Source organism: Harpia harpyja, chromosome 19 (genome assembly GCF_026419915.1).
Source record: "Harpia harpyja isolate bHarHar1 chromosome 19, bHarHar1 primary haplotype, whole genome shotgun sequence".
Lineage (NCBI taxonomy): Eukaryota > Metazoa > Chordata > Aves > Accipitriformes > Accipitridae > Harpia > Harpia harpyja.
Genome location: NC_068958.1, coordinates 4,881,544 through 4,905,558, shown reverse-complemented (window position 1 = coordinate 4,905,558; position 24,015 = coordinate 4,881,544). Strand labels below are relative to the sequence as shown.

The 24,015-nt window shown below is 52.4% G+C and overlaps 2 protein-coding genes across 15 annotated transcripts in view; one reads left to right on the top strand and one right to left on the bottom strand.

Annotated features, from left to right (window-relative positions):
• Positions 1 to 518: 518 nt before the first annotated feature.
• MYMK (myomaker, myoblast fusion factor) lies at positions 519 to 8,517 on the bottom strand. 2 transcript variants are annotated; one of them, XM_052815307.1, is made up of 5 exons: positions 8,321 to 8,517; positions 5,850 to 5,964; positions 3,260 to 3,408; positions 2,130 to 2,246; positions 519 to 1,061 (listed from the first exon to the last, which is right to left on the bottom strand). In XM_052815307.1, the coding sequence occupies exons 1-5, from the start codon at positions 8,453 to 8,455 to the stop codon at positions 915 to 917; spliced, it is 663 nt and encodes a 220-aa protein (XP_052671267.1). In that variant the 5' UTR covers positions 8,456 to 8,517; the 3' UTR covers positions 519 to 914. The 2 variants fall into 2 exon arrangements, with proteins under 2 accessions (XP_052671267.1, XP_052671266.1); XM_052815306.1 differs by lacking the exon at positions 8,321 to 8,517 and adding an exon at positions 6,161 to 6,289.
• Positions 8,518 to 17,171: 8,654 nt separating this feature from the next.
• Positions 17,172 to 24,015, top strand: part of ADAMTSL2 (ADAMTS like 2) — a 28,726-nt gene continuing 21,882 nt past the window's right edge. For 2 of the 13 annotated variants that reach the window (XM_052814954.1, XM_052814945.1), the window contains exons 1-8: positions 17,173 to 17,345; positions 17,608 to 17,851; positions 18,874 to 18,985; positions 20,038 to 20,180; positions 20,814 to 20,889; positions 21,296 to 21,398; positions 23,115 to 23,260; positions 23,363 to 23,486. In XM_052814954.1, coding sequence (XP_052670914.1) covers positions 17,682 to 17,851; positions 18,874 to 18,985; positions 20,038 to 20,180; positions 20,814 to 20,889; positions 21,296 to 21,398; positions 23,115 to 23,260; positions 23,363 to 23,486 — 874 coding nt within the window. In that variant the 5' untranslated portion in view covers positions 17,173 to 17,345; positions 17,608 to 17,681. Of the gene's footprint in view, positions 17,346 to 17,607; positions 18,181 to 18,455; positions 18,550 to 18,873; positions 18,986 to 20,037; positions 20,181 to 20,813; positions 20,890 to 20,909; positions 21,399 to 23,114; positions 23,261 to 23,362; positions 23,487 to 24,015 lie in introns of those variants that run through there. The other 11 variants (XM_052814946.1, XM_052814947.1, XM_052814950.1 and 8 more) reach the window with 11 other exon arrangements.

Genomic DNA, 24,015 nt, shown 5'->3' with positions numbered 1-24,015 from the left:
GCTTAATGTGGGCTTTCTGTGGACATCACTGTATATCAATACTGCTCTAATTGTCCATGACATATAGTCTTGGCGTTTTTCCCAGACAGTCTAAATAAATCATATACTTCTGCTATAGTAAATAGTCTGTTAGAGGAGATGTTATAGGTTTACAGTCCTCCCCCTCCCTCCAGGAGCTTCTTTTCTCTGCCTCTTAATTTTCCATGTACTTTCCATACTAATGAGGCTCGCCGCAAGCGCACCTGCTGCCTGCAGAGCCCGGGGCAGGTCTGCAAGGACAAAGTGCCCAATGTTGCAGCTCCCTCCAGGCCCTGGGGGGCTGTGGGCAGGGGAGGGGGTGGCCGTGCCCAGAGCTCTGCTTTGGGGCTGGCATCTGCCCCCAGCTGAGCGGAGCTGAGCTGCAAGGTTTCCTGCACCGCTTAAGAAATGCTGGCGTTGCACACTTGCAAAATCTTTGTTAGTATGTATTATTTACATCAAGAGAATGCATAAATAAAATAGTAAATATCTCACAAAAATACAGGTTCTGTTAACTGGGCGTTGCAAACGAAGGCCCGTGTGCTCAGGCTGGGGAAACCTGCACGGAGGGGACAACTCGGGTCCTCCAGGGCCAGTGCAGGGGACAGCCCAGGCGGTGACATGGCCTGAGAGTGCGAGGGTCTCCTCAGGGTTGCAGCCCAGACAAGTGCTTCTCCAGGGAGAAGTAGGAGTATGTAGCAAACTGGAAGCGCAACCTCTGCTGGGGCTGATGGTGGAAAGGTGAAGACTTTCCAGGGAAGAAAATCCCGGGGCGTGCACAGAGCTGCTGGGAGAAGATGCCGATGTCCCACAGGAAAATGCAGCAGGCGGGCATTTTGCTTTGGGTTGCATTGGCCCAGGAGCAGAAAGGCAAGTGCCCCGCTCGCCCGGGCGGCTCAGACGCAGCAGCAGAGCGTGGAGCAGTCGAGCCTGGCGGGGGTCCCGGCGCTCCCGGCCTTCTTGTTCTCCTTGGGCAGCAGCAGCACAAAGGCCATGGCCAAGGCGCAGTGATAGAAGCTGTGCACGTAGGTGTAATCCCACTCCTGCAAGCGGGAAGAGCGTTAGCAAGACCTGCCGGGGCCGCGGGAGCAGCGGTGCCGGGGGGCTCTGCGTTAGGTGCAAAACATTAGGTTTCTGCAAGTAGCCAAAAGGAAAGGAATAAAAAAAAAAAATCCTGAGCCTTCTGCCTCTTTTTGCTGTCAAAGAAGAAAGGATTTCCAGCTTTAAAAAAAAAAAAGCAAAGTGGATTTAACACATTCCAATTTGCACATTTCCCAATTCTTGAATGAAGTGTTTCATTACCCCGCAAAGGACGCGGCGGCGAGGCCGGGGCGCGGGGGGAGGCGGTTTCTGCTAAGTGACATTTTTATGTTCTGCTAGAATTTGCAATTACTAAATGCTTTGAAAAATAATCCTTGGGGATGACTGTGAGGTTGTATCTAGCAGCTCCCAATGCACAGAGCAGCCGTAACGGCGGGGCTGAGCACAGGCGTGACCGGCAGCTGTGTCGGGGGGGTTATCGCCTTCCCCGCGTGGGACAGACGGACCCTTTTGTGCAGGACGGGCAAACTGGCCAGCGGCGAGAGCAAAAGGTTATAAACATGGCATCGAGTGCCCCTGGGAGTCAACTGAGAGTCTTTTCTTTGGCGCGAGCCAGCTTTGGATCTGGCCATGCCTGGGTCGTATCCAGTCCCTGCCGTGGCTCTGTGAGGTGTCCTTAAGTCACCCGTGCCCAGTTTCCAAAAAACCTCGCTCGCTTTTGACAAAGCCATTTTGAGGATCACGTACGGCTGAAGAAAGCACGGCCGGTGACCTTGCGACTCACTTAACAGGGGAAAAAGAGAGCGAGCATCACCCTGCACGTCACTTGCTGTCACACCTCTCCCTGCCCACACCGCAGTTAACGGGCCAGGGGCTGGGATGGGGACAAGTAGGAAGGGACCCTCGTCCCTGCCACCAGACCCCGACACGCCAACCCCAGAGACCCGCACCTCAGCTGGGTTTTGTCCAAGGCTGGATGCAGCCCAGCGGTGCGAAGGGGGAGGTCTCCTATCTTGGTAATGTCCTTTACGCCTTGTAAAGTCAGGGTGATTGACTCTGCAAACAGGTACCTCGAAGAAGAACCGCAGCATCAGTGCTAACGCCCCGAAACAGAAGCCAGGACCGATCTGTTGGGTGTAGACGCTCTTGTCTGGATAGAGCCCTTTCTTCTCTTTCATCTTTTGTAGCTGAAAGGAAAGAGAGAACACACCAAACCATTTCACCTGGATTTAGCTGCCTGTTCCGCATCTGAAAGATCCTATGAATGCTGAAATAAAACCACCCAAAGCCCACGGCTCCCCTGGGCTGCGGGGTCTGCCTGCACGTGGGAAGCACCTGTGCCTCATGCTGCAACGGGTCCTCCTGCTTCGTTCCCGATCATAACGCTGTTTTCTTAATATTCAGCCCCAAACCCAGCTCAGGAAGCATGTGCCCTCACAAACTCAGTCTCTGGGAGAGCAGATCCCAGCACAGCCTTTGCAGGCTGGGGGACACAGGGTGGTCTCGTACCTCGGTCCCCTCCTTGCTCATCCCCTCCCTGTCGTGGCCACTTGCTTTTAGCTGCCGGCCGGGCAGTAGACGGGGCTTAGCGACAGTATGTAGCTGGCACTTGCATCACTGTATTTCCATGATGCTCAGTGGTGCCTTCCTGCATTTTTTACCCCATCACTGATTTCTTTGCTTTTCCCTTTTACGGCCGTGCCGGCTCCTGCTAATGGCTCTGCCACCGGGCTCCCAGCCGGGTCGAGAGCATCCGCTGTGTGCGGGGCACAGGCTGCAGCGTGGTGCCCGACTGTCCCAGCCAGATTCAGGCAGACTACAGGCAGATTCCTTCCCACTTTATCACCGCATTTTATGCACATCTTCCACTGGCTCCGGGGCAGTTTACCAGACCCCTCTGCCTCTGAGTAGCTGTAAAAACTCCATCAATGCGTTCTTCCTGATTAGAAACGCAGGGACAGGAGATGTGGTAGATTGCTCAGACCGATCAAATCTGGCGTTTATCACAAAGGCTGTCTGCCTGCTTTCTGCTCGGGTCGAAGGAGAAGTGCTGTTTAATCACCGTGATGGCCTGTGCTGCGAGAGCTGGACCTTGAGGAGAAAACCGCTGGCACAGGTCGGACCCCTCCGCGCAGGGCTCAGCCCCTTCCCCGCCGTGAGCATCCTGCAAAGTGCCGGCGCGGTGCCCTTCCCTACGTACCCATTTCACGGTTATCACCAGAACGGCCGTCCCGATGGGTCCCGAGTAGACACCGTAGCCCCAGCGGTCGTGGTAGATCCTCACGGCGATGGTGAGGACGCCGAACATGACGAAGGTCGATCTCTTCGGCTCGTCAAACTCTGCCAGGGCTGCGCGGCACCGAGCACAGGGAGCGTCAGCTCGCCCACCCCCTTCCTCGGCTGCTCCCCTAAAGCCTTACTGGGGTCTGTCCCACCTGCCCTGGGGACCCTCAGCATCGCATCCACTTCTGGTTTGCCCTTATGCCTCACAGCTGGGGAAACTGAGGCACACGGGGGCAAAGCGAACCATCCTGAGGCATCCGAGTGGTGGGTCTAGGAGCTGATTTTAGGGGTCTTATGTTCAGTGTTGCGTGTGGAAGCTAAAGGAGATTTCCCACCCGTATTTTCCTTTACTGCCTCGACCCAGAAGTCGGAGGCGATTGCAAAGACACTTGCACCCGGTGAGCCCGCCATTGGCTCTTGAGTTCATCCTACATTTCCAACCCTCCCAAACTTGCCAGCTCACCCCGCTCCAGTAGGACCGCGCTTGCCGATGCGATGGGGACTGGGCTGCCTGGCCGTGCCAGCACCTGCCTGAGGTTTGCAAGCTGGAAGTCGCCAGTGCGAGTAAATTATTAGAGGCTTTTGTTTAGCACAGAATGGGGTAATAACTGATAAAAGTTATGGATCCCAGTGGGCTCCATGCTTTTCCAGCTCGCACAGCTGTGTTATGGCTGTCCTGGATTTGCATTCCGGGAAGCGTGCCCGAGGGTCTGCGTCCGCACATGTGCGCTCGGGCTTTACAAGCCACAGCGAGAGGCTTCCCTGGGCTTCAGTCACCACACCTTCCATGTCCTTGGATCGTGGTTTTATAGGGAGTTTGGCTAAGGGATAATGTCCGCATTTTAATCTCTGTTGTTTCCCTGCGGGTCAATATTTTAAACATCGTAGTCCGGGATTTGTATTTTTTTGCAAGGTTTTTGAATGCAGTAATGAAGCAATCAAGTTGAATTTTGCTGCAAGGAGCCAAAGCGTCTGGATCGGCTCTGACCTACCCTGACACTGCTGTTATCTACTGAAAGTGCCCTTTGGAGATGATTTGCCTCATTGCCTTTCTACCCAAGCAGAGAGCGTGCTGAAGTGCCATGGACAGTGTGGGAGCCCACCTCGGGACTCACACCTGGGGGGAACAGAGCCATTTCTAAGGTTAATATTTTCCCCACTCCTTTTTCCCTGCACAGAAGATTTATCCTGTCGCATGCCCTGGAAGGGGGATGCTGCTGTCTGCGCTGCTCAGCGGTGAAGGGCGGAGGGATGGATCTGTGCCCGGCGGAGGGGATGCTGCCCCACGGCTCGTGCTGGGCTCAGGGGCTGCAGGAGCTTCTCCCAACCCGGCCGGAGGTCCTGCACCAACCCTGGAACCCCGAGGGGCAGAGGAGAAAGTCCTGTGGGTGTTTTGGAGCTGTACATCAGTGTGGTGACCCCAGCTGAGCACTGGGAGGGCTGGGGACCCTGCCAGCCTAGAGTGGGGACTGGGGGTGTGGCTGCTGGAGATGGTCCGAATCTGTTGAGCAAAGCCTTTGCTGTTGGAAAGGGACTGTCCCTTCACCTCTCTCCCCTTACCCTACTCTATTCTCCTGTCAGAAATACTTGTGTTCTTCCAAAAAGCGTGTTGACAAAATGGGAAAATAATAGGTTTGAAGTTTTCATCCTTCTTTAGTTCTGTCATATTTTTATTTTTCATTTCTATTATACCTTGTTTCAGTGGCAAATGAGGAACAAAAAGAGAAAAAAAGAGAGTGAAGGGAATGTGGGAAAAGGAAAATTGAGTAATAGAGCAAGGGTCAGGATTTTTAATAAAAAGGAAGTGAAATATATTTCTGCTTTTTCTAAGCAGATATAATATTTCCCGTCAGCCCAAACTGGCTTTTGATAAACTAGGAAGATACATTTTTTTTGTCTAAACCACTTTGATTTGCATGCTACCAAAGGAAGTGGCAGATTCTGCATTTCTTAATGCCCCCAAGTCAGGACAGGACATGCTGATGGGGCTCCGTATGGGGAAAATGAGGAGAAATGGGGGATTCCCTGACATGGGAGGTTTCAAACTAAGTCGTCACATAGTACTGTCCTGCCTTGAACTAAAGCACAGGGCTGCACGTGTTACTTGCCAATTTGAAATAAATAATTCTGCTGTTGTAGGGACATGCATAAGAGCTGGTGAAGGTAGAGGAGCACCCAACTAACACAAACACCCGGCACCAGAGCTCTGTTTATCTCCAAGAGCAAAACTTCCCCAGCCACCACTCAGGACAGTTTTCATGTGTGTCTGCACCCCACCGAGTGCAATGGCTTTCCAAGGCATTAATGATATAAAAATTGATTAAACCATAGCACGGGCTGACTTCCATAAAAGACAGTCTCACAGCTAAGTCTTGCAGATGGGAGCTCAAAGGCAACAGCATTTCTGGGGACTGTACCCACTAACCATCCCACCAGCGATGCCGACAGAGCCTGCCCGACCTGCAAACGCTGGTGCTCGGTAGGAACCATGAAAGACCAGTGCTTACCCATCAGGGACACCCAGATGGACAGAGCTGTTCCATAGATGCTGAAGTACTCCAGGATATCATAGCGCATGAAGCACAGCACTGATAAGCCGGGGCCATCACATGCGTGGTAAATCTATTAAAAAAAAAAAGCAAAAAGCATTAGAAAACTAGTTCCTTACCCACAGACCAGTAAGGTAAAGGCTCTTATCAACTGGTTTAAAACAGCCTTTGTGTGGCTGTTGAGAGGACGGCCAGCTAGAACAGAACAGTCTCAAATACACCAGGGTCACTGATACGCGGTAATGAATATATTTGAGAGATCATGTCACCATTCCCAATTGCAAATTGCCTGAGAATCAACATTCTTTTCTCTTAGTACAAATTATTTGTGGACGAGCTTTAGTCTGCCTCTTGCTCTGTGCCAGCATTTGCAATCTGATGACCAAGCTGCTTCGAGCCGAGCTGCAGGCAGTGCAGGGACGTCCTCTCCAGCAGAAGGAGGACTCTGGGGTTATGGTTCTAATTGTGAAAGATTCTCGTAAAACAATTCAAAATGAGTGTCCTGATGAAATGTGTATAGATGCCAGGTCACTGTCCAGGCTAAATAGGGTTTATATGGCCAGAGTCTGAATACTGGGGAATTCACTCATTAGTGCATTCCCTTAAAAACCGCTGGTTTCTGCCCATTAGCTCATTGATTAGGTTATTTGCGAAAAACCCATTGTCATGCAACACAAATGTGAACCCAGCCAAGAGAAATTTTCCAGTGCAATCAGAGGAATGCTCCCAGTGTTTGCCTGGCGCTCGCCTTTTCCTCCGAGCACTCAGCCCTGCAAGTTTTCTAGTGGTAGCACCAGCGTGCTTCGCTGTTTCTGAAGAAGTCCCTTCACTGCTTGGCAGGATGCCCTTGGAACAATCCTCGCTGTCATGGCCCAGCGGGGATGCTGATATTATTTATAATGGGAATTGCTGCAAGTCCTTTGGCTTGCTGCAGTTTCTAGAAAAGATTGCACCATGGCTGTAATTCTTTTCTCCGTTTGAGATTGGGTTCTGGGAGTCTGGAGACAGGGGGAAGAGAGGGTGGAAGACAAAGAGCGTGTTTCTGGCCGGCGTCGCAGCACTTGTCTGCGATGGACATATGCTTTCACTGCTCTGATGAGGTCTCCTGGGGGAGGAGGAATGGGACGCTACAAGAAAGGCAACAGCAGCAGCTGCTGCCCTTCCTACCCCCCCGACCATGCTGGCAGCTGCCTTCCCTTCCTTCTCTTCCCCACGCACAGATATTTTGCCTCTTCAATCTCTTCGGCGAGGACCTGTTCCACCTCCCGTCGAAACACATGCCAATTTTCCTATTGACTTCTCGGGGAGGTGGAGCAGACACAAAACCGGTGCAAAATGAAATCGTAGATGTCTGGCTTCCCTGGGGAGCTGGGGAGGGGGGGCTCGGTTGGGATGTTTTTATTAACTAGTCCCGTAGTTTTTATGGAACTGGCAGAATTTCTCCCCCTGCGTTGTGCTTAAATTGGAGGCTTAAATGGTGGATCCTTAGGAGTAAGAGACTAGCCTGGTTCAGAGCTCAGAGCTTCACACCCTGCCTCAGTTTCTCTGTCCCTGTGCAAGGGATGAGACAACCCTCATGAGATGCCTCAAGACGGGTGGAGAGAAGCGGCAAATGCAATATTGGTTGGGTTGCTGGGCTATTTCCTTCATAACCTTTAGCAGAGCATTGCCATGGGGTTAAGTAGGAGATTTTTTCCAGTGGGAACACTGCTTTAGGTGCTCAACCCGTGTGTGTACAGAGGCACTTAGCAGCAATACAAAGCACAGGGCAGTTTACTGCCGGGAGCAGGAATATGAATTATTTTGTATATGTACAGACAACTGACTTTCTCCTCCCGTTATTCCCATGCGAGGGAAGGCAGGGTGATTCTGAGCCTGGTGAAACACACGTTTTCAAACCACTCTGCCAGGGTGCAGGGTTAATATTTATTTTTCTTGATAGCTCAGCAGCATGTTTTAGTCTTTCTTTTCCCAGTGCAGAAACTCCCCCGACTCGAGCATTGCTCCCATCACCACTTAGCAATTGCAAAATCAATAATTCGACTACGTGCTTTTGGCTAAAATGACAGAAGCATAGCGAGAGACTCTGGATACAATTTAAACCCCAAATTCAGCATGGCCACTTACCAGCTGTAAAACAAAGAGAAAAAACAGCTCCAAAACATTGCAAATCAATAAAGTTGCTTTGCACCCAGACCCTCTCCCTAACCTCACAAACAGAAAACACCATTAAATCTATGCAAGGCCACCCCTTAGGACCACCTAAACTGAAGAATCAGCCACTCAGCGCCGCACACGGTGGGAAAAAACTGAAAATGGATATTCTGGGGGTCGCACTCACTGCTCTTGGGTGAGATCCAGCTACCCTTCCCGGCGGAGTCCCGGTGCAGGGAGGTGAAACACCCGGGGGAGGTACAGGGACATCTTACCGCCACGAAGAACATGGTGAAGAAGTAAACCATGGCTTCCATGTGGAAGCGCCGCTTGGCCGCGATGCTGATGGTGGGGAGGAAGACCAAGGTGCTGATGGTGGGCAGAAGGAGCTTGGCCACCAATGAACCCATGGGTGCCTCACAGGCCAGCGGCTCCCGAGGTTTCTGCGAGCTGGACGGAGACGACGGAGAAAACAGCCGTGGCGAGCGTGCTTTAAAATTTAAATGCCCTGCGTGGCCGGGAGGGCTGCGGGCAGGGAACAGCTGCTGCCGCCGCAGCCGCCCCCTTTGCTTCTGTCTCTCCCCAAGAGCAAAATTCTTGATGCAGCCGGCGGCTGCTGGTGGCAGATGCTCTGTGCCCCTGATATCTCCCTGGGTGTTTCTAAAGGAGCGAAGGGGAACGTTGTCCTTGCACGCCTTGCACTGGGTGTTGGATCTGGGTGCAATGCGGGTGAGGGCTACAGGTTTGCTTTGTTCCCCATGGGGACACCCCACCTCTGCATCCCACCCCTGCACCGAGCCTGGGTCAGTGCTGCTGGACCAGCCTGGCAGGGGAAAACCATCCGCTGCTCCGCACTGGCACAAAGTAGGGAAGAGTTGGTGTGTGGCAGGTACCGGGGGGTTTTAAAACAGCGGGACGTATCCCGCTACCTTTGCCGTACCTGAGAAATACACTCCAAGCTCCAAATCTGCCTTTTATTTCCCTGCGAGGGCAGACCTGGAGCGGGTGGCCCTGCTCTAGCAGAGCACGGGCATCGGGGAGCTCGCGTGATGCAGCATCTAATGCCTGCTACGCGTGCCTGTGTGTCCTCCTATGCACTCGGGTGGAGTTAAGCACAGTTAAGTTTCTCGGCCATGCCCTCAGGCTTTGCAGCGTAGACACCTCCAGGAGATCTGTCTGAAATTCAGGAGCTGAGCGTCTCTGGGGTAGAGGAATTTGAGCAGATGACCATGCGGCACAGAAAAGCTGGAGGAAAGGAGACCAAAAGCCAAGCAGCATTTGGGCTGCTAATCCACTCAGTGGCTTCTCTTTTATTATGACTTTTTATTATATCGCTGCTGCTCCCCTCCTGGGTTAATATCTTTTCCTTGGAGCCTCGCAGGGATTCTCGGCATCTTTTCGGTACAGCTGTTCCCGGGACGCAGGGAGCAGGAATGCTACGCTTGAGCAACCGCCTTTGTGGCTGTGGGTTTGGGGAGGAGGCTGCGAGCTGCGATATGAGCCACCGTCTATTTCTGAGGCCGACAGGACAGGCTCGCCTGTCCCCCGGGAGGGGGTCCGGTGGAAAGGCAGGCATGCACGGAGAAAAAAAAATGCTCTTTAAACCATTCCAGCCAAGTTGGAAAGGGCTGTGGGAGGGGGAGCGCAGGGGTGTTGCGTGTGCGGTGAGAATGGCACAACAGCATTAAAGCACTGACCCGAGAGGGCTGTGCTGAGAGCCTTGCTCGAGCACGGCTCAGATAAGCTGCGTAGGGCTCCCGATTTTAGCTGATATTGCAGGAACCATCCACGTTCCCTGGCTGGCTGCAGGCAGCATCCCTCCGCAGAGCGCGGGGGCTCCACGCTGCCCACACCGCGTCTCCAGCCGCCCTCCTGCCTGGACAAGCCGTAAACTTACCACAAACCCCTGCAAAATTGAATCTCTACCAATAAATAGTGAAAAACTCTGGTGTCCCTATTTACCATGAAAATTAATCCCTCCAAGCCAGCACGTAAATACTCTGTGCTTTCTCCCCAGGCGTCCAGCCCTGAGTGGGAAGCGGAGCTGAGCGCCAGCACGCCCTGAAGTACCCTGTTCCTTTTCTGTGCCATATCCTCAGGCGTATCCGTTATTCCATGTTATTCTTGCATGAGCTGCTTGGACCGAGGAAGGTGCTCAGGGCCGCTGCGTGCTGCACGGCAGGGCTTGTCTCCGGGACGATTTCGAGTGGGGTTGGGGTTAGCTGGTTGCATAAACCGCTCTGGATTCCTGGGTAAGAAAACCACATGCACCCTGCTTTTGTGGCCATGAGGTTGGTATCAGAGAGGTGAAAACACAGCTCAAAACCTGTTGGTGAGGTCAAACTTCCACGCCTGGGTGCAAAGCAGCCCTCCTCGCCCTCGTGGGACCATTTGCAAGGGCATGGCAGTTGTGCAACAAGCCACCATTTGCAAGGACGTGCAAGGGTGGTGGTTGTGCAACAAGCCAAATGGCGTCAGTTGAAAAAGATGATCAAGCAGTTGTTAAATGCATCCCCCTCGCCCCCATCCTTTGCCCAAAATCTAGTTGGAGTCCACTGAAAAGGAAACCCTGTTGGCTGCTGGATGCAGCAAGTGCCAGCCATGGCAAGCGCTCCCCCAAGCAGGGAAGTGTTGGAGCTCTCAGGAGCAAGAAAACATTCCACAGGTTGTTGGTTTTTTTTTTGTTTTTTTTTTTTTCTCTCCCAGCTGCACACCCTGGGCTGGCGTTTGGTTTGCAGCCAGCGCTGTAGGCATAGAGGAAAAAAAACCCACACCGGTTTGCACACGTGTTCCAGCTATTATTGAAAAAGAGACCCCAAAGTAAACTGCAAGGCAAGGGGCAGGCAGGTGGCGAGCTCCTGTCGGGAGCTGCTGCTTAAAAGGTCTTTGTTCAGGCTGCAAACAAACGGCAGCGCTAGACGTGGGCTTTGCAAACCTTCCTGGGAAGGGACCCAAATAACAAAGGGCCAGGACTTTATTCCTTCTCTTCTGAACAGGTAGGAAATGTCAAAAGAGCGAATTTTAGCTCCTGCATTTAAGTACTTCTGGAAAGCAAATTTTAAATCTGCATTCCACAGGGCTAATTTTGTGTGCACCAGAGTGCACGCAGGAACGGTGATATATATGGCTGAAAACTGGTTCCCAGATGCCAAAACTAGGTTCTGGTATGCTGTCCTAGATCCTTCCAGGGTAACATTAACCATGACTTTCAGTGAGCACTTCTACCCTTTCAACTCAGACATCGCAGTGAAGAAGAGAGACATAGATAATTTTATTTTTAGTACGAGAGTGATAGTTTAAAAGTAGTATATATTAGAAAAGAGGATGAGGGATCTGGGCCAGTTGAGAGTATTGAGAGTATATTCTCCTTGGGATAAGTATAGGATGATCTTTCATCTGTATGTGGTGTAGACTGTATCAGAATTGAAACGTGCTCAGGGTCCCCAGTTACTGCCAGGTTTGAAATAATGGTGATAACGACACTAAAATGGAGAGTCAAGGTTGCAGCTTCTTTATGGGCTTGTGGTTTGCAATGCTGCAATACGACCATCAGTGTGGACAGGTAGGCGTGGATGCCTGCGCCAATTTAGTGCTTACTGCAAGGTGTTATTTACCACTTCCATTACTTCAGAGTCTAATCTTTCATCTCCACAACACTTTGACTCATGCGCTCTGGACTTGGGGATGAAGGTGAAAAGCTGGATGTTGCCCGGTTTCAGCAAGATGATGTGCAAGACCCGTGGCTCTGGAGCGGCACTGTCAGCCCCAAGGAGCCCTGAGCAATTTGACGAGCACGGCACCATCCAGCTTGCAAAGATTTCTTGTCTTTTTGCTACTCTGCCTTGGGAATTTGATCAAGAAACCTCCTGGCGTGAAAGGTGCAAGCGTGGAGCAGCCCATGGGCACAAGCCCTTCCCTGGCCAGCTGGAGAAGGGACGGCTGTAGCATCTGGTTAAAATACCTCTCATTACCTACCGCAGCCTGTGCTCAGAGCTGTTGCAGGAGATGCTGGTGCGGGTAGTGCTTTCTGGATAGCTGAAATCCATACGTGGGCCCTGGCACCAGGGAAAAGGAGCCCAATAAACGCAGAGCCACCAGCTGTGCCTGAGCCCCTCGCACGGCCGGCGCTGCAGAGCCGGCTCTGATCAACCGCAGCGCTCGCCCGCTCCCGTCCACAGCCCTGCCAAAGCACCTGCATCCTTCTTTTTTTATTAGTGGAATAAATTGCCACTTAAAATATCCATTCTCCGTAAGGCCTGGCCCCATTTTAGGCAGCTTTAGCTGAATACTTGCCCTTAAAAAATTTCCCCTTCCCGTCTCCCTGTTGAATAAACCTATTACGCTTATTCCTTGCAGGTATCCCTGCTTCTTTTTTCCTTAGAGTTTTTTTCACTCTTCCCTTCTCCTCTACCCTGTCATGGCCCATTACAAACATGTCACCGTTAATGGTAAGGATATCTCTTTTCTTGTCACTAGGTTTCCTTCGCTCATACCCTTCTGGGTGTCCCAGCTGCTCAGGGCGGCTGTCCTGCTGCCAAATTCAGGGGGGCAGTGCAGGGGTTTATTGCTCGTTTCATGGTGTTTAATGTCTTTTTTTTTACAGTCACGACTCCTGCAGCCCAGTGATGAAGTGAGGGTCTCAGCTCTCGCCCCGTTGGTCAAAAATGTCATTTTCAGAAGAGAAAAGCTTGAAGTTGTGGTGCTTCAAGGCTCAAAATCCAGAAGGGAATGAAACTAGTCTTAGGGTTTTGGGGAGTCTGACTCACGAGTTTTGAATGCCTGTGGTTGGCAATGCTGCATAGCTGATGTCCCTCAGCACAATACTGCCCAACTTCCATGCGAGACTCATTCCATTAAAAGAAAAGGCTTTGTACTTTTTTTTTTTTAAATCTTTGCATAGCTAAAATTTTGAACCAAACATGACTTGTCTGGAAGCTCCTCCAGGTTCTTGCAGGGATGCATACTCTTCAGGGACAGGTAAAATTAAAGAAATCTGCAGAGAAAAAAGGCTTTTAAAGCTGTTGAAACTGTACAGCCATGACCGTACCTGGGGTCACTGTGGTCGCTTGTGGCTTTCAAACTGCCCAGAGGTATTTTTTAATAGGAATCTGATGGTGAGAGCAGCTTGGTGGCTTTGGCTTGTTCAGTTTGACTCAACATTTTGCAAACCTCCATGGATGAAACCCTCACGCTAACATGATATAAATCATTGCTATCCACACTGCATGGAGGCACACAGAGATGAAGTGCCTTGCTCAACACTCTGCCGTAGGTCACTCTGCAAGGGACTGGGACTGTCTCTAAAGAACACTTTTTTTGGTCTCCTCTTGCTTGTTTTAGTTACCCAGTGGTAGGCCATAGCCAGAGCTCTTGAGAAGAAGGTAGGGCTGGCTGCCAGGGCCTTTTTTGGGGGGCTCTGCCACATTTTGGTCCCCCTGGCAATGTCCCAGCCATGCAGGGACCTCACCCACTCTGTGGATGGCTTAGATCTGCCCACACCGCTCCAGGCTCGCCTGGAAATAACGTTTGTAGCTGTGCAGAAGTGTTGAACAAACAGGTCGGTTCTGCCGGCAGTCTTAAAAAAGAAGAAAATCAGCTAGTCGCCTCACCCCCAGGCAAAGATGAAGCTGCTGGGGGGTCCTGGACCAACAGACTCCAGACCACGCTCCTGCTCTTCCTCCAGCCTGGCTCTGCTGGACCTAAGCAGGCGTTTCGGTGGGACTGGCTATGACAGAACCATTCTGTCTGCTGTGCCGGCACAAGGGCTGGACCAGAAAAGGGCTAATTTTGCTGGGAAAGCAGTGCTGGAATGCCGCAGCCCATGGCAGGGCCATGGCTCTGGTTCACCGAGGGCAGGTCCTGTGGTACATCGTCCATGGAGGACCTGCTCCAGGGAAGTGCTTGGGGCTCGGTGGTGCTGAGCATCAGCTCTGGCACTGCTGCTTGGGTCAGGATGGGAAGGTGTCCCGTGATGGGGAGCACAGCAAGATGGTCAATGTCTTGTGCCTAGACTGGAGCTTACCACCGCTCTCTGCTCCAGGTCAAGGATGGAGGTCCTTCTACTGCAGCAAAGGCTGCCCTGGCAAAGGGATCCCCCCACCCCTCCTTGGGTGAGAGAGGGCCTGATCCTGCAAAACGCAGTGCCTCTGCTCAGCTGAGCAGCCCCAGCTCCCGCTGAGCAGTGTCAGTGCCCAGCCCAGCACTTTGTTGAACTCATTTCAGCCAAGGAAACTCCTTTCCTCTGCAGGCACTTCTCTAGCCAAACCAGCAGCCAGTCGCCGGCGACTCTCCCCCGGCTGGAGGAGGTTATTTTGGAGTGTCTGTCGTTCCTTTTATTTGCACTCTGGATTATGCACGGCACCGGTTTGGGATGGAAAGCCTGGCAGCTGCCTGCCGGATGGCTGCCGCGATTCCCTTGGGGTGGCTGTCGGGGTAAGAGGCCACCTTGTGCGGTGCTGGAAGGTGAATGCGCAGCGCCGGGACCGCCGGGCTGCCTTGCCCAAATGTGGGATGCAGAGAGCAGGGCTGGTTCAGGGACCCTCGCCCAAATCCTAAATTTCCCTGGGAAAGTCCAACACGAGCCCTCAGCGACCGTCCCTGGGTGGGAAAGCCTCTCACTGTCCATGCAGGTGCATCTTGTCTCAATTTACTCCAAGCCCAAAAGCAGTAAATAACATCTGCAAATCATTTCTAACGCTTATGCCAAAAACTGGGAGATAAAAACCGCTGTCGTCTGAGCCCAGCCGTCGGTGATTAATGCTGTACCTGCCGGCAGCCTCGGGAGCAGCACCCACCGCCCCAGGATTTTGGAGGCAGCACTGGCCCCGGGGGGTTTTGGGGTGGTGGGAGCAGGGGCCGGTCCAGCCCCACGTTGGAGCCGTGGGGTTTGGCCAGTGTGAAGCTGGACGGAGGCTCGTGTTTTGGATCTGCTCTCCAGTGCGTTTTGCTTTTGGGGCTGTTTTTGCTCCCACCAAGGCAATGGCATCGCTCCTGCTGATTTCACGAGGACGGGCCGGGGCTGCGTAAGCTGCGCTGCTGCAGCCAGGGATAACACTGCGTGATTTATGGGAGCAATCAGTTGCCACTAGGAGCTGGTTAGGAATTTTCCGATGAAATGGGGATTGCGTCAGAAACCGCTGAGTCATCTCAACTGTTTCATAAAAAAAAAAAAAAGAAAAAAAAAATCCTTTGGCTTTGATGAGCTTCTGGTGAAGCACAGAGACCGAATGCGTCTCGCCTGCTGCCGGTTCCCCCAGCACTTGCCTCGGCGACAGCCTTCCCCCACCCTCCCGCTTTCCTCCCCCCCAGGTGCTCCCCAGCCCCGGGGCATCCCTGCTGCAGGACGGGGTGCGGGGTCACCCGGGGATGGGGTCTCCGGGGGTGCAACCTGCCAAACCCCAGGGCTGGCGGGAGCTCTGGGGGGACGCTGGGGCTCACACGGACCCAGGCTGCTCTGGCGTTTTCAATGTGAAATATTTTGATGCTTTTAAAACCTCTCGTGTTCAGACTTTTCCCTCCCGGTTGTTCCAAAACGGAAAGGGTTTTCTCCTGCATGTCTCGGGCTGGGATATTTTGAAATGCAGAAGTTGGGTGAACTCAAGTGCTAAATTTTCCCAGTGTCCTGGTCACAGCCAACCGATGGAAAATTGAAAGTTGCAAATCAACCTAGCTGGGTAAATTAAAACAGGCTGGCAGACATTTAGCCAAACAGAAAAGGAGACTTCATTTCCCATGTAAATTTTTGGGGATGGATTCTCTGCTCAGCTTCACACAGCCATCCCTGGGAGGACTGGGTCCAAATTAACACCACCACGGCCCCGCGGCGATTCCCGCGGGGTGCTGGGAGCTGTGCGGAGATCCGTGCCCGCGGCGGGGTGGGAGCACACCCCGAGGACCTGCAGATGGGAGCTCCTGGCCCATGGCAAACGGTGACAGGGCTGAACGTTGCCACCGAGGGCCAGGAGCAGCCGGTGGCGACAGCCACGATAAACCGCAGTGATCGCCTGGGGTGCAGAGCCAGTGCCGGGGTGCGGTGTCCCACTGGGAGCACTGGTTTTGCCCTGCGCGGGGCAGGTCTAGAGGGGAAGGAGAGAAGGCTTGAGCTGAAGCATCTCCGGTGCGACGAAGGAAATTGTTCAGGTGGGCTGCTCAAAGCTGCTGGGATGCGACCAGCGCGTGTGCAGGGGGTGCGTGCTAAGGAATGCATAGGAACGTGTGTCACCACGTAGGTGAGGCGTCTCATCGACCACGTTACGCGTAAAGACGGCAGAGAACAGACCACATATATCGTTTATAGGTTACATATGCTGTATAACCGTGTCCTTCTTTACGCCATAGGCTTTTCTCTCTGACACACACGCACGCAGAGATGAGATACAATACGTGCACGGCTGTCACTGAGCTAAGGGGACCGTTCTCATCCAAAATGGCTCTTCTCGTGCCCCAAGCCCGTTTCTGACCGCCACCACCCTCCTGCGTGGCAGAAAACTTGTTTCGAGCAGCACGACTGACGCCGAACCTTAGCAAATCACACCACAAGCCCAGGATCGCGGGGAGCTGGTTTGTTTTTCAGCAGAAAGCGCAATGAAAACCCCTGCAGACCGCAGCCAACCGGCCCTCCCTGCACTTCCACGGGCAGGATACGGCCGCGCGGTGCCTGCGGGCGTACCGGGAGTATTTTGGCCACCTCGCTCCGTGCTGGCGATGCTGGGGGGGGGGGGGGTAGGGGGGGGGGTAGGGGGGGTCAGCAGGTACCGTGCCCCCCCCCCGCCCAGTCCGGGGAGAGCAGCATCTCCCCGAGGAGAAAAGAGGGGGTGCCTGGGGTGGGGTGGGGGGGCCCGGCGCTGCGCTTGCCGGGCGGGCGGGCAGCGGAGACGCATGCGTACGGCCTCCCCCCGTTCCCCCCCCCCCACCCGCCTGTCCCCGTCCTCCCCCCCCCGGCCTCGCCGCAGGAAACCGGCTGGCGGCCGCGGGCCGGCGCCGGGGGAGGCGAGGGGTTAACCGGGGTGGGGGCATCCCGGGCCGAGAGGTGTGAATTCCGCCCCCCCCCCCCTTTCCTTCTTCCTTCCCCCCCCCCCCCCCCCCCTTCTTCTCCGCCGCTATAAGAGCGGCCGGCGCGGGCTGGGGGGAGCCACTGCGGCGGCTCCTCCTCGCTGGAAGCCCCGGCGCTTTTGGCTGCCCTTTGAAGTCGGAGAGAGGGAGAAGGAGGGAGGGAGCGTCTGGGGCCGCTGCTCCTGCTCCTGGCTCCCCGCTACCGCCCGGTCCCGGAGCATCGTCCCGCCCGGCCCCGCCGCCTCCCAGGTACGGCCCGGCCCGGCCCGGCCCCGCGGAGGAGGGGGGGGGGGGGGGGTCGCGCCCCGCCGGCCCCCGTTCCCCGCTCGGTCGGGGGCCGAGCTCCGGCAGCGCTGCCCGGTGCGGTTCTCCCTCCCTCCCGCCCGCCCGAGCTCCGGTATCGCCCTCCCGGCGGGGCTCCCTCCGGTACCGGCTTCGCGATGCTTGTGGGCGACATCCCTCCTTCCCCCCCCCCCCCTTTCTTTAATTTTTCTTCTATTTAAACATGCAGCTCTGATCGACTCTAGGATAAACTCTGAGCGAGCTCTGTTATTGGCTTTGAGTCAGAAGTGTCTGGAAGCCTTAATGAAAACCAAGTGTAAGGCAAGTCTCAGCCACCTGTCCCCGGGATCCCCAGCCAAGCGCTCTGGGCTTCCATTAATCAATGGATCTGCCTCTTGGAAAGTGTCTTTTGCATGCTGGACCTCTACCCTGGGGCGATCGCAAAGCGGAGTTGGGGACCTGGAAGCCCTCTGGTAATTTCTCTAAGCCAGATACCAAAGCCGTGCTGGCATTGCCGGCAATTCTGCGTTTCCAAAACTGCTGCAAAAAGCCCTTGCAAGAAGAAAAAGGGGTAGGAGAGAAGCTCTTTACGTTGCAGGTCTGCAGTCCTGCCCCCTCTCCCCAGGAGCAGCACCTCTCCCACCTCCCTACTTCCCAAAGATACTCTCTAGTTACTTTTCAAGGGAAATTAGCTTAGGGGAGAATATTTTTTTTTTTTTCTTTTTCTTACAGACTTGAGCTGCTTTGATTGCCTGGAAGCATGATTTCCTGAAACCTGCTCCTTTCTGGCTCTTGCAGTGAGGTTCACAATAAAACGTATTGTGGTTTTGAGCTGGGTTTTACTTAAGAAAATGCCATTCTGGGTTACTCCCTTTCATGAGGCAGATGGAGAAGAGATGAAAGGCTGACACTTGGGATACTTCATTTCTGCTCTTTAATTGTGGGTGGTTTCTTTTCTATAACAGGCTTCTTCCCTGGGAATCGGTGGGAATTAGAGTGGAACAAATGAAAAAAGGAAAAATAACAGCTGTTAATTGCATTTTTTTGTTTATGAAGCCTTTCATCTTATTCTTCTAGGAGCAGTTCTGTAAATGGGGATATTTGAATGCACTGCTTCTGTAGATCCAGGGACACTTCTACTCGCTGCCTCTTGTGCAACACTTGCTTCAGTGTAAGCCATGCTCTCTTCCAAGGCAGGCTCGGAGCCTCGGCTCTCACTGGTGGTATCAGGTGCAGCCACTGGGAACCAGTGCAAACTTGTGGTTTGGAAGATAGCAACCGAGATGGGATGTGAACCTGTACCGTGTTAATGATTCCACTAATTAAATGTAACTTCAGAATCAAGCCCTTGCAGTCACTGGTGGTTGGTGTCACTTAGCTGACCGGGAATGCTGAAGAAGACATGTGCTGTGTAACCCAGGCTGCAAAGCAGCCCCTGCTCTCAAAGGGCAGCACGGCTAAGTTTGGCTTAGCATGGTGTTTGGTTGCTTTCTAGGATGAAGGTACCTAAGTGGAGGTGGAGCAGCATCTCCATCAGTGCGCGATCCCAGCTGAAAGGCACCCTGGCCCTTCTCCTCGTGGGCAACGTTGTCTTTGTGATAGCTCAGGTAAGCGTGTTGCCTTGCCGGGGGGGTCTCTGGGCTTTAAAATGGTGCAGTGTCTGGGTTGGGTAACCCCTGGGACTTGCAGGACTGGTCTGTGCACGCATCAGGTCCGCAGCAAGCGTGAGGATGTATGACTTGGCTTAGCTCTTTAGTCTCGGCTTAACCTAAGTTGTACCTTCTGTGGCTAAGAGTGTGCACGGATCATTTCCAGGGCTCTGAAAGGCCATATCCTGCTCTTGGGTGAGCACCACTTCCTCGGTCTCTGTGGTGGTTGGAGCTTTCATTTACTTTGCATGGAGTATTATCCCTTTCCTAGTAAACACAGAATTAATAGAACTCACCTAACCAGCAGGTGATTCTGGATGGAAAAATACATCTCTGCCCCTGCAATGAGCAATAGCTGGGACCCCCCCAGGAGGTTCTGTGCCCCTTGCGAAGGGATGCGAACACCTTACCGAGCGCAGGCATGCGGTGGTGACGCTGCCGGTGGAGCAGCTCCTTTGCCCTCTGATGGATGGTCACACTGCTGCCTGCAGTGGCTGAGGGGTGGGGGTGTCAGAAGTGACAAACCTGTACCCGCAAAGAGAACGCACGGGCTCCTCCAGCCTGCTAGCATCCACTGGCGTGCTCTCCCCCTGCAGAGTGGTTTTGCAAGGGTTTGCTTAAGCTTTCAGTGAAGTTTTTGGCTGCAAATGGCTCTTCAGCTCCCGGCGCTCACTGTGGAGCAAGAGTCGGAGAGCACCAAAAGACTTGGAGGGTTTAGGGTTGTTTGGGAGCTCGGTTTTGCCAACCGAGCGAAACAATGAACACTTCCTTTCCTGAGGAATCCCAAATATTGCCATTTCATTCCAATTTGTAATGAAAACACAATTGGAAAAATGCAGGGTTTCTTGCAAGATGGAAATCTCAGACTTGACCTCAGATGGAGAGGGAAATGCCCTGTTCGCTCAGGGCAGGCTGGGCGGGGGGGGATGCCCTCGATCCACCTGCGCAGGCTCTGCGGTGTGGATGCTGACTGCTGCTTCTCTCCCCGACCCGCCTGATGCTTCAAGCAGGACCTGACGCAGACCTCCAACAGCCTGGAGGAAGGGGCAGACGTCACCGCGTACTGGTGGGGCGAGTGGACCAAGTGGACGGCGTGTACCAGGACCTGCGGGGGAGGCGTCAAGTCCCAGGAGAGGCACTGCCTGCGGCAGAGGTACGGCACCCGCCTGCCAAGGGTAGACTTGAGGTAGACTTGATCTAGAAGGTCATCTCTCAGTAGATAAGCAGTGGTGAAAAGGTGTTGTCTGGCAAACCCTGCTTGTCCAGAAGGTAAGTATGTCCCTGAGCATGCTGCCATGAGGATGCTGTGCCCTGGGCATCCCTGCCCGGAGGACCAGCCAAGCTATTCCTGTGCTGGTCCTGAGGTTTCTCCTGCAGGGATTAGCGCAGGTGGGCAGCAGACATAGCGCAAGCCCCTTCTCAAGGCTTCTGGGCACAGCAGCGAGGACACCGTGGTGCAGGGTTGGTTGGGAATGCACTGATCCCAGCTGCTCCGTGCATGGCTCTGCCCTCTCTGGGCTGTGTGCTTGCCAGAAGGCACCTTGCAAACCTTGTCCCCAGGCCCTCGTCCCCATGATACCTCCTAGGATGCCGTAATAAGAATAGTCGATGCTGCAGGTAACAAAGCAGGAGAGACCTTTGCTGTCGACTCCAGTGAGACCGTGATAGATCTCCGTGTGGCTCTGCGACATGGAGACCAATTGTACAGAAGCAGGGGACAAATATATTTTAAAAAAGGGAAAAGAAGGGTTTCTGACCCCTGTCTAACCATCATTTCTTTATTCAGAAGAAAGTCAGTGAGTGGGCTGGCTAATAAAACTTGCACTGGAACATCCAAAAGATACCAGCTCTGCAAAGTACAAGTAAGGATATCCTTTTTCTCATTGGGAACACTTGATACAAAATGTGGAAAGTCATGCTTGCTTCGTGCGATGGCACTTCTGGGCCCCTTGGAGAGGCGACACCGTTTGTCCTGTAACTGTCACCCCGTTGCCCCTCCAAGCAACTGGAGTTCCCATCTTTGGTGCCCATCACCCTCGTGTCGGGGCTTCGGGCCTTTTGCCTGCCCCGGGGGCCATAAAACCCAGCGAGCGGTTCTTGCACCGTCTCCTGGGGGGCTTCCCCTGGCTGTCCCTGCAGTGGGAGGAGGAGGAGGATATGGCTCTGGATGGGGCAGGCAATGGAAATGCTCCTTGCAGCTGGTCGAGATGTGCCAGAAACCTTTCCCGCATTTTGTTTTCATCAGGATATTAATGTATCCCATTCTAGGAGTGTCCTGCGAACGGAAGGAGCTTTCGAGAGGAGCAGTGTTCATCATTTAACTCCCATGTGTATAACGGCAGAACGTATCAATGGAAACCTTTATATCCTGGTAACAAGACATTCTTTGTGTGTTTCATAATGCTTAGCCAAAATATTTTGATAGTTATGATGCTATAGCCTGCAGGAAGGCTCCTCCTCTGCTGTTTTAAAGTGATTTTTCAGAGACACAATCAGCTGTCTCCCAAATTCAAAGGCATGTTTTGCAGCTGCAGGGTAGCTTAAAAATAAAACAACAACATGAATTTATGGCTGTAGCCTGTGTTGGTCACGGCTCCCAAGGACCAGAGAGCTGAAAGGCTAGAGGAGGATGCGAGAGCATGGGGTGATGGACTGTGCTGCAGGGAGAGCCCAGCTCACCTGAATAAGTGTCCTTCGAGCTGTGGCCATTACTGGCCGTGTTGCGTTTCGGTGACATTTGCTCACTCCCACACCCTTTATGTGCTCTGTCAAATGTCACCAAGATGCAGTCAGTCGGTTTGGTCATCCAGGATGAGTGACACAGAACTGCCGAAATAACTTAGGAGTCAGAGACTGAGATTTTATTTAATTTTTAGGCACCTAACTCCCATCAAAATTAAGCATTAAACAAAAATTGTGGCCAACTTTTAGAGCTACTGGGAACCCGGGACCCTTTTCCTGAGGAGAAGGCGGCTCCTGCGCGCTGGTTCTTCACATTCACAGTGCTATTTGGGTCTCTAAAAATAGACCTGGGAGCTAATGCAACTTTCTTATTTTAGGGGTCTCTGTACATGCCTAAGAACAATTGTTCTTCATGAAATTACTTGTTGCCTCCTTTTATGTGAAACAAGCCCCTGTCTCGCCAGCCGCCTTGGCAGGGTCAGCCTGGTAGAGCTTGGCCCGTGGCAGGCTGGCTAGCTATAGCTACTTGGCTGCTTTTGTCCCTTTCCTATGGCAAGGTGACAATTTCTTTAAACGTATTTGCTCTTCAGGATGGTTCACCAGAATAGTTACAGTGAATTGTTTTGTTTTTTAGCAGGCGTTCACGTGGCTCCTGGGGGATTTGCAGAGTAATGTTTTGACATTGATGCTGTCTTGCTTGGGCACGCAGGCCAGTGGGTATATGAGCACTCACTAGTTGGCGGAGTTCAACACTTAGCATTGGGTTTCTGATGCAAATGTGAATTTGTCATTTGCTTCCTGTGGATATTATAAAATGTGGGACTACTGTGCCAGTGGATGCAGCCAGCCAGTTGCCTGCAGAAAGCAAAGGGCGAATTGAGTCCAACTTGGGTGAATGTTTATGGAAAAGTTCTTATGTTTCAAGCTGCTATGGTTTTGAATATAGTCTTAACTTGTATATGTATTTATAACAACATATCTATGTTAATTAAACTCATGTATTAAATGTTGATACGTGAACATGCATATGTTTTTGTGTAATGTGTACACATATTTTGTGTAATGTGTACACTACTGCAAGTCCTTGCACAGAATAGTGGCCGTTACTGCTTCGGTGCATCCCCTGGGCTGATGGCAGCGATACCACTAGGTGCATCTATTCCTGGCAGCAGAGAGGACTGCCTGGCTGTGCAAAGGTTTGCAGCAGTGGGCTGTCACGCTGTCAGAAGTACAATCTCCTGTCTAGCCTGAAGCACAAGAGATGGTAGCTTCTGAACTGCTGGCTGCTGTGCAATTGTGCTGTTGCTGCTGTTGTTTAGCTTGGCAGAGATTCGTTGACATTGGTAGGATGAAAGTTATTGTGTTTCTGCTGTTTTGAATATATCTTTATATCCTTTCCCCTTAGATGACTATGTTCACATTTCTAGCAAGCCCTGTGACCTCCATTGCACCACTGTGGATGGTCAGAGACAGTTAATGGTTCAGGCTCGGGATGGAACATCCTGCAAATACACTGATTTCCGAGGGGTTTGCGTGTCTGGAAAATGTGAGGTTGTTAAACATTATAGCAAAAATATTGTTAGTAGCATTCAGAAAATTACAATGGGTGCGACATTTGCCTGACCCTCAATACTCTATTTGTGCATTTTTTAGCCAATTGGATGCGATGGCATTCTCTTTTCCACCCACACCTTGGATAAATGTGGAGTTTGCCAAGGAGATGGGAGCAGCTGCACTCACGTGACTGGCAGTTACCGGAAAGGAAATTCTCATCTTGGTAAGGCTTTTGGGGACCTTTTGCTTTATTTGTATCAGAGGGCTATTTTTTAAATGTACCTTTTTTTTTTTTTTTTTTTTTTTTTTTTTTTTGGTAAATTGCTTTCAGGTCTTACCAACTGCCCTGCTTCAGTTTTTCCAATGTGTTCTGTGTGTTAATGCCACTTGTAAATTTGGGCAGGGAAATCCTTCTTTAAAGAAAACCAGTAACTTTGCATGGTGCTTGTCAGAAGCCTGAGGTCTCTGCTGAATGGTGCAAAAGGGTTATGCAAGAGACTGGCATCTATTTTAGTCTTCTTTCTCATGACCCAGTAAGACTAGAAATAAATGATTTGTAATAACAGGAAGCGAGGATATTTTGAAAGACCAGGATTTCCAAAATTAGTGATGTAAAGCGACAGAACCTACTTGTCCTAAATATAGCAGTCTAACTCAGGAATAATGATTAATGCTCTCCGAGGATCAGTTTAAGATGGAACAAGCTGCAGGAACTTCCGTGGCTTTAGGAGGACTTGTCCCATCACTTAACT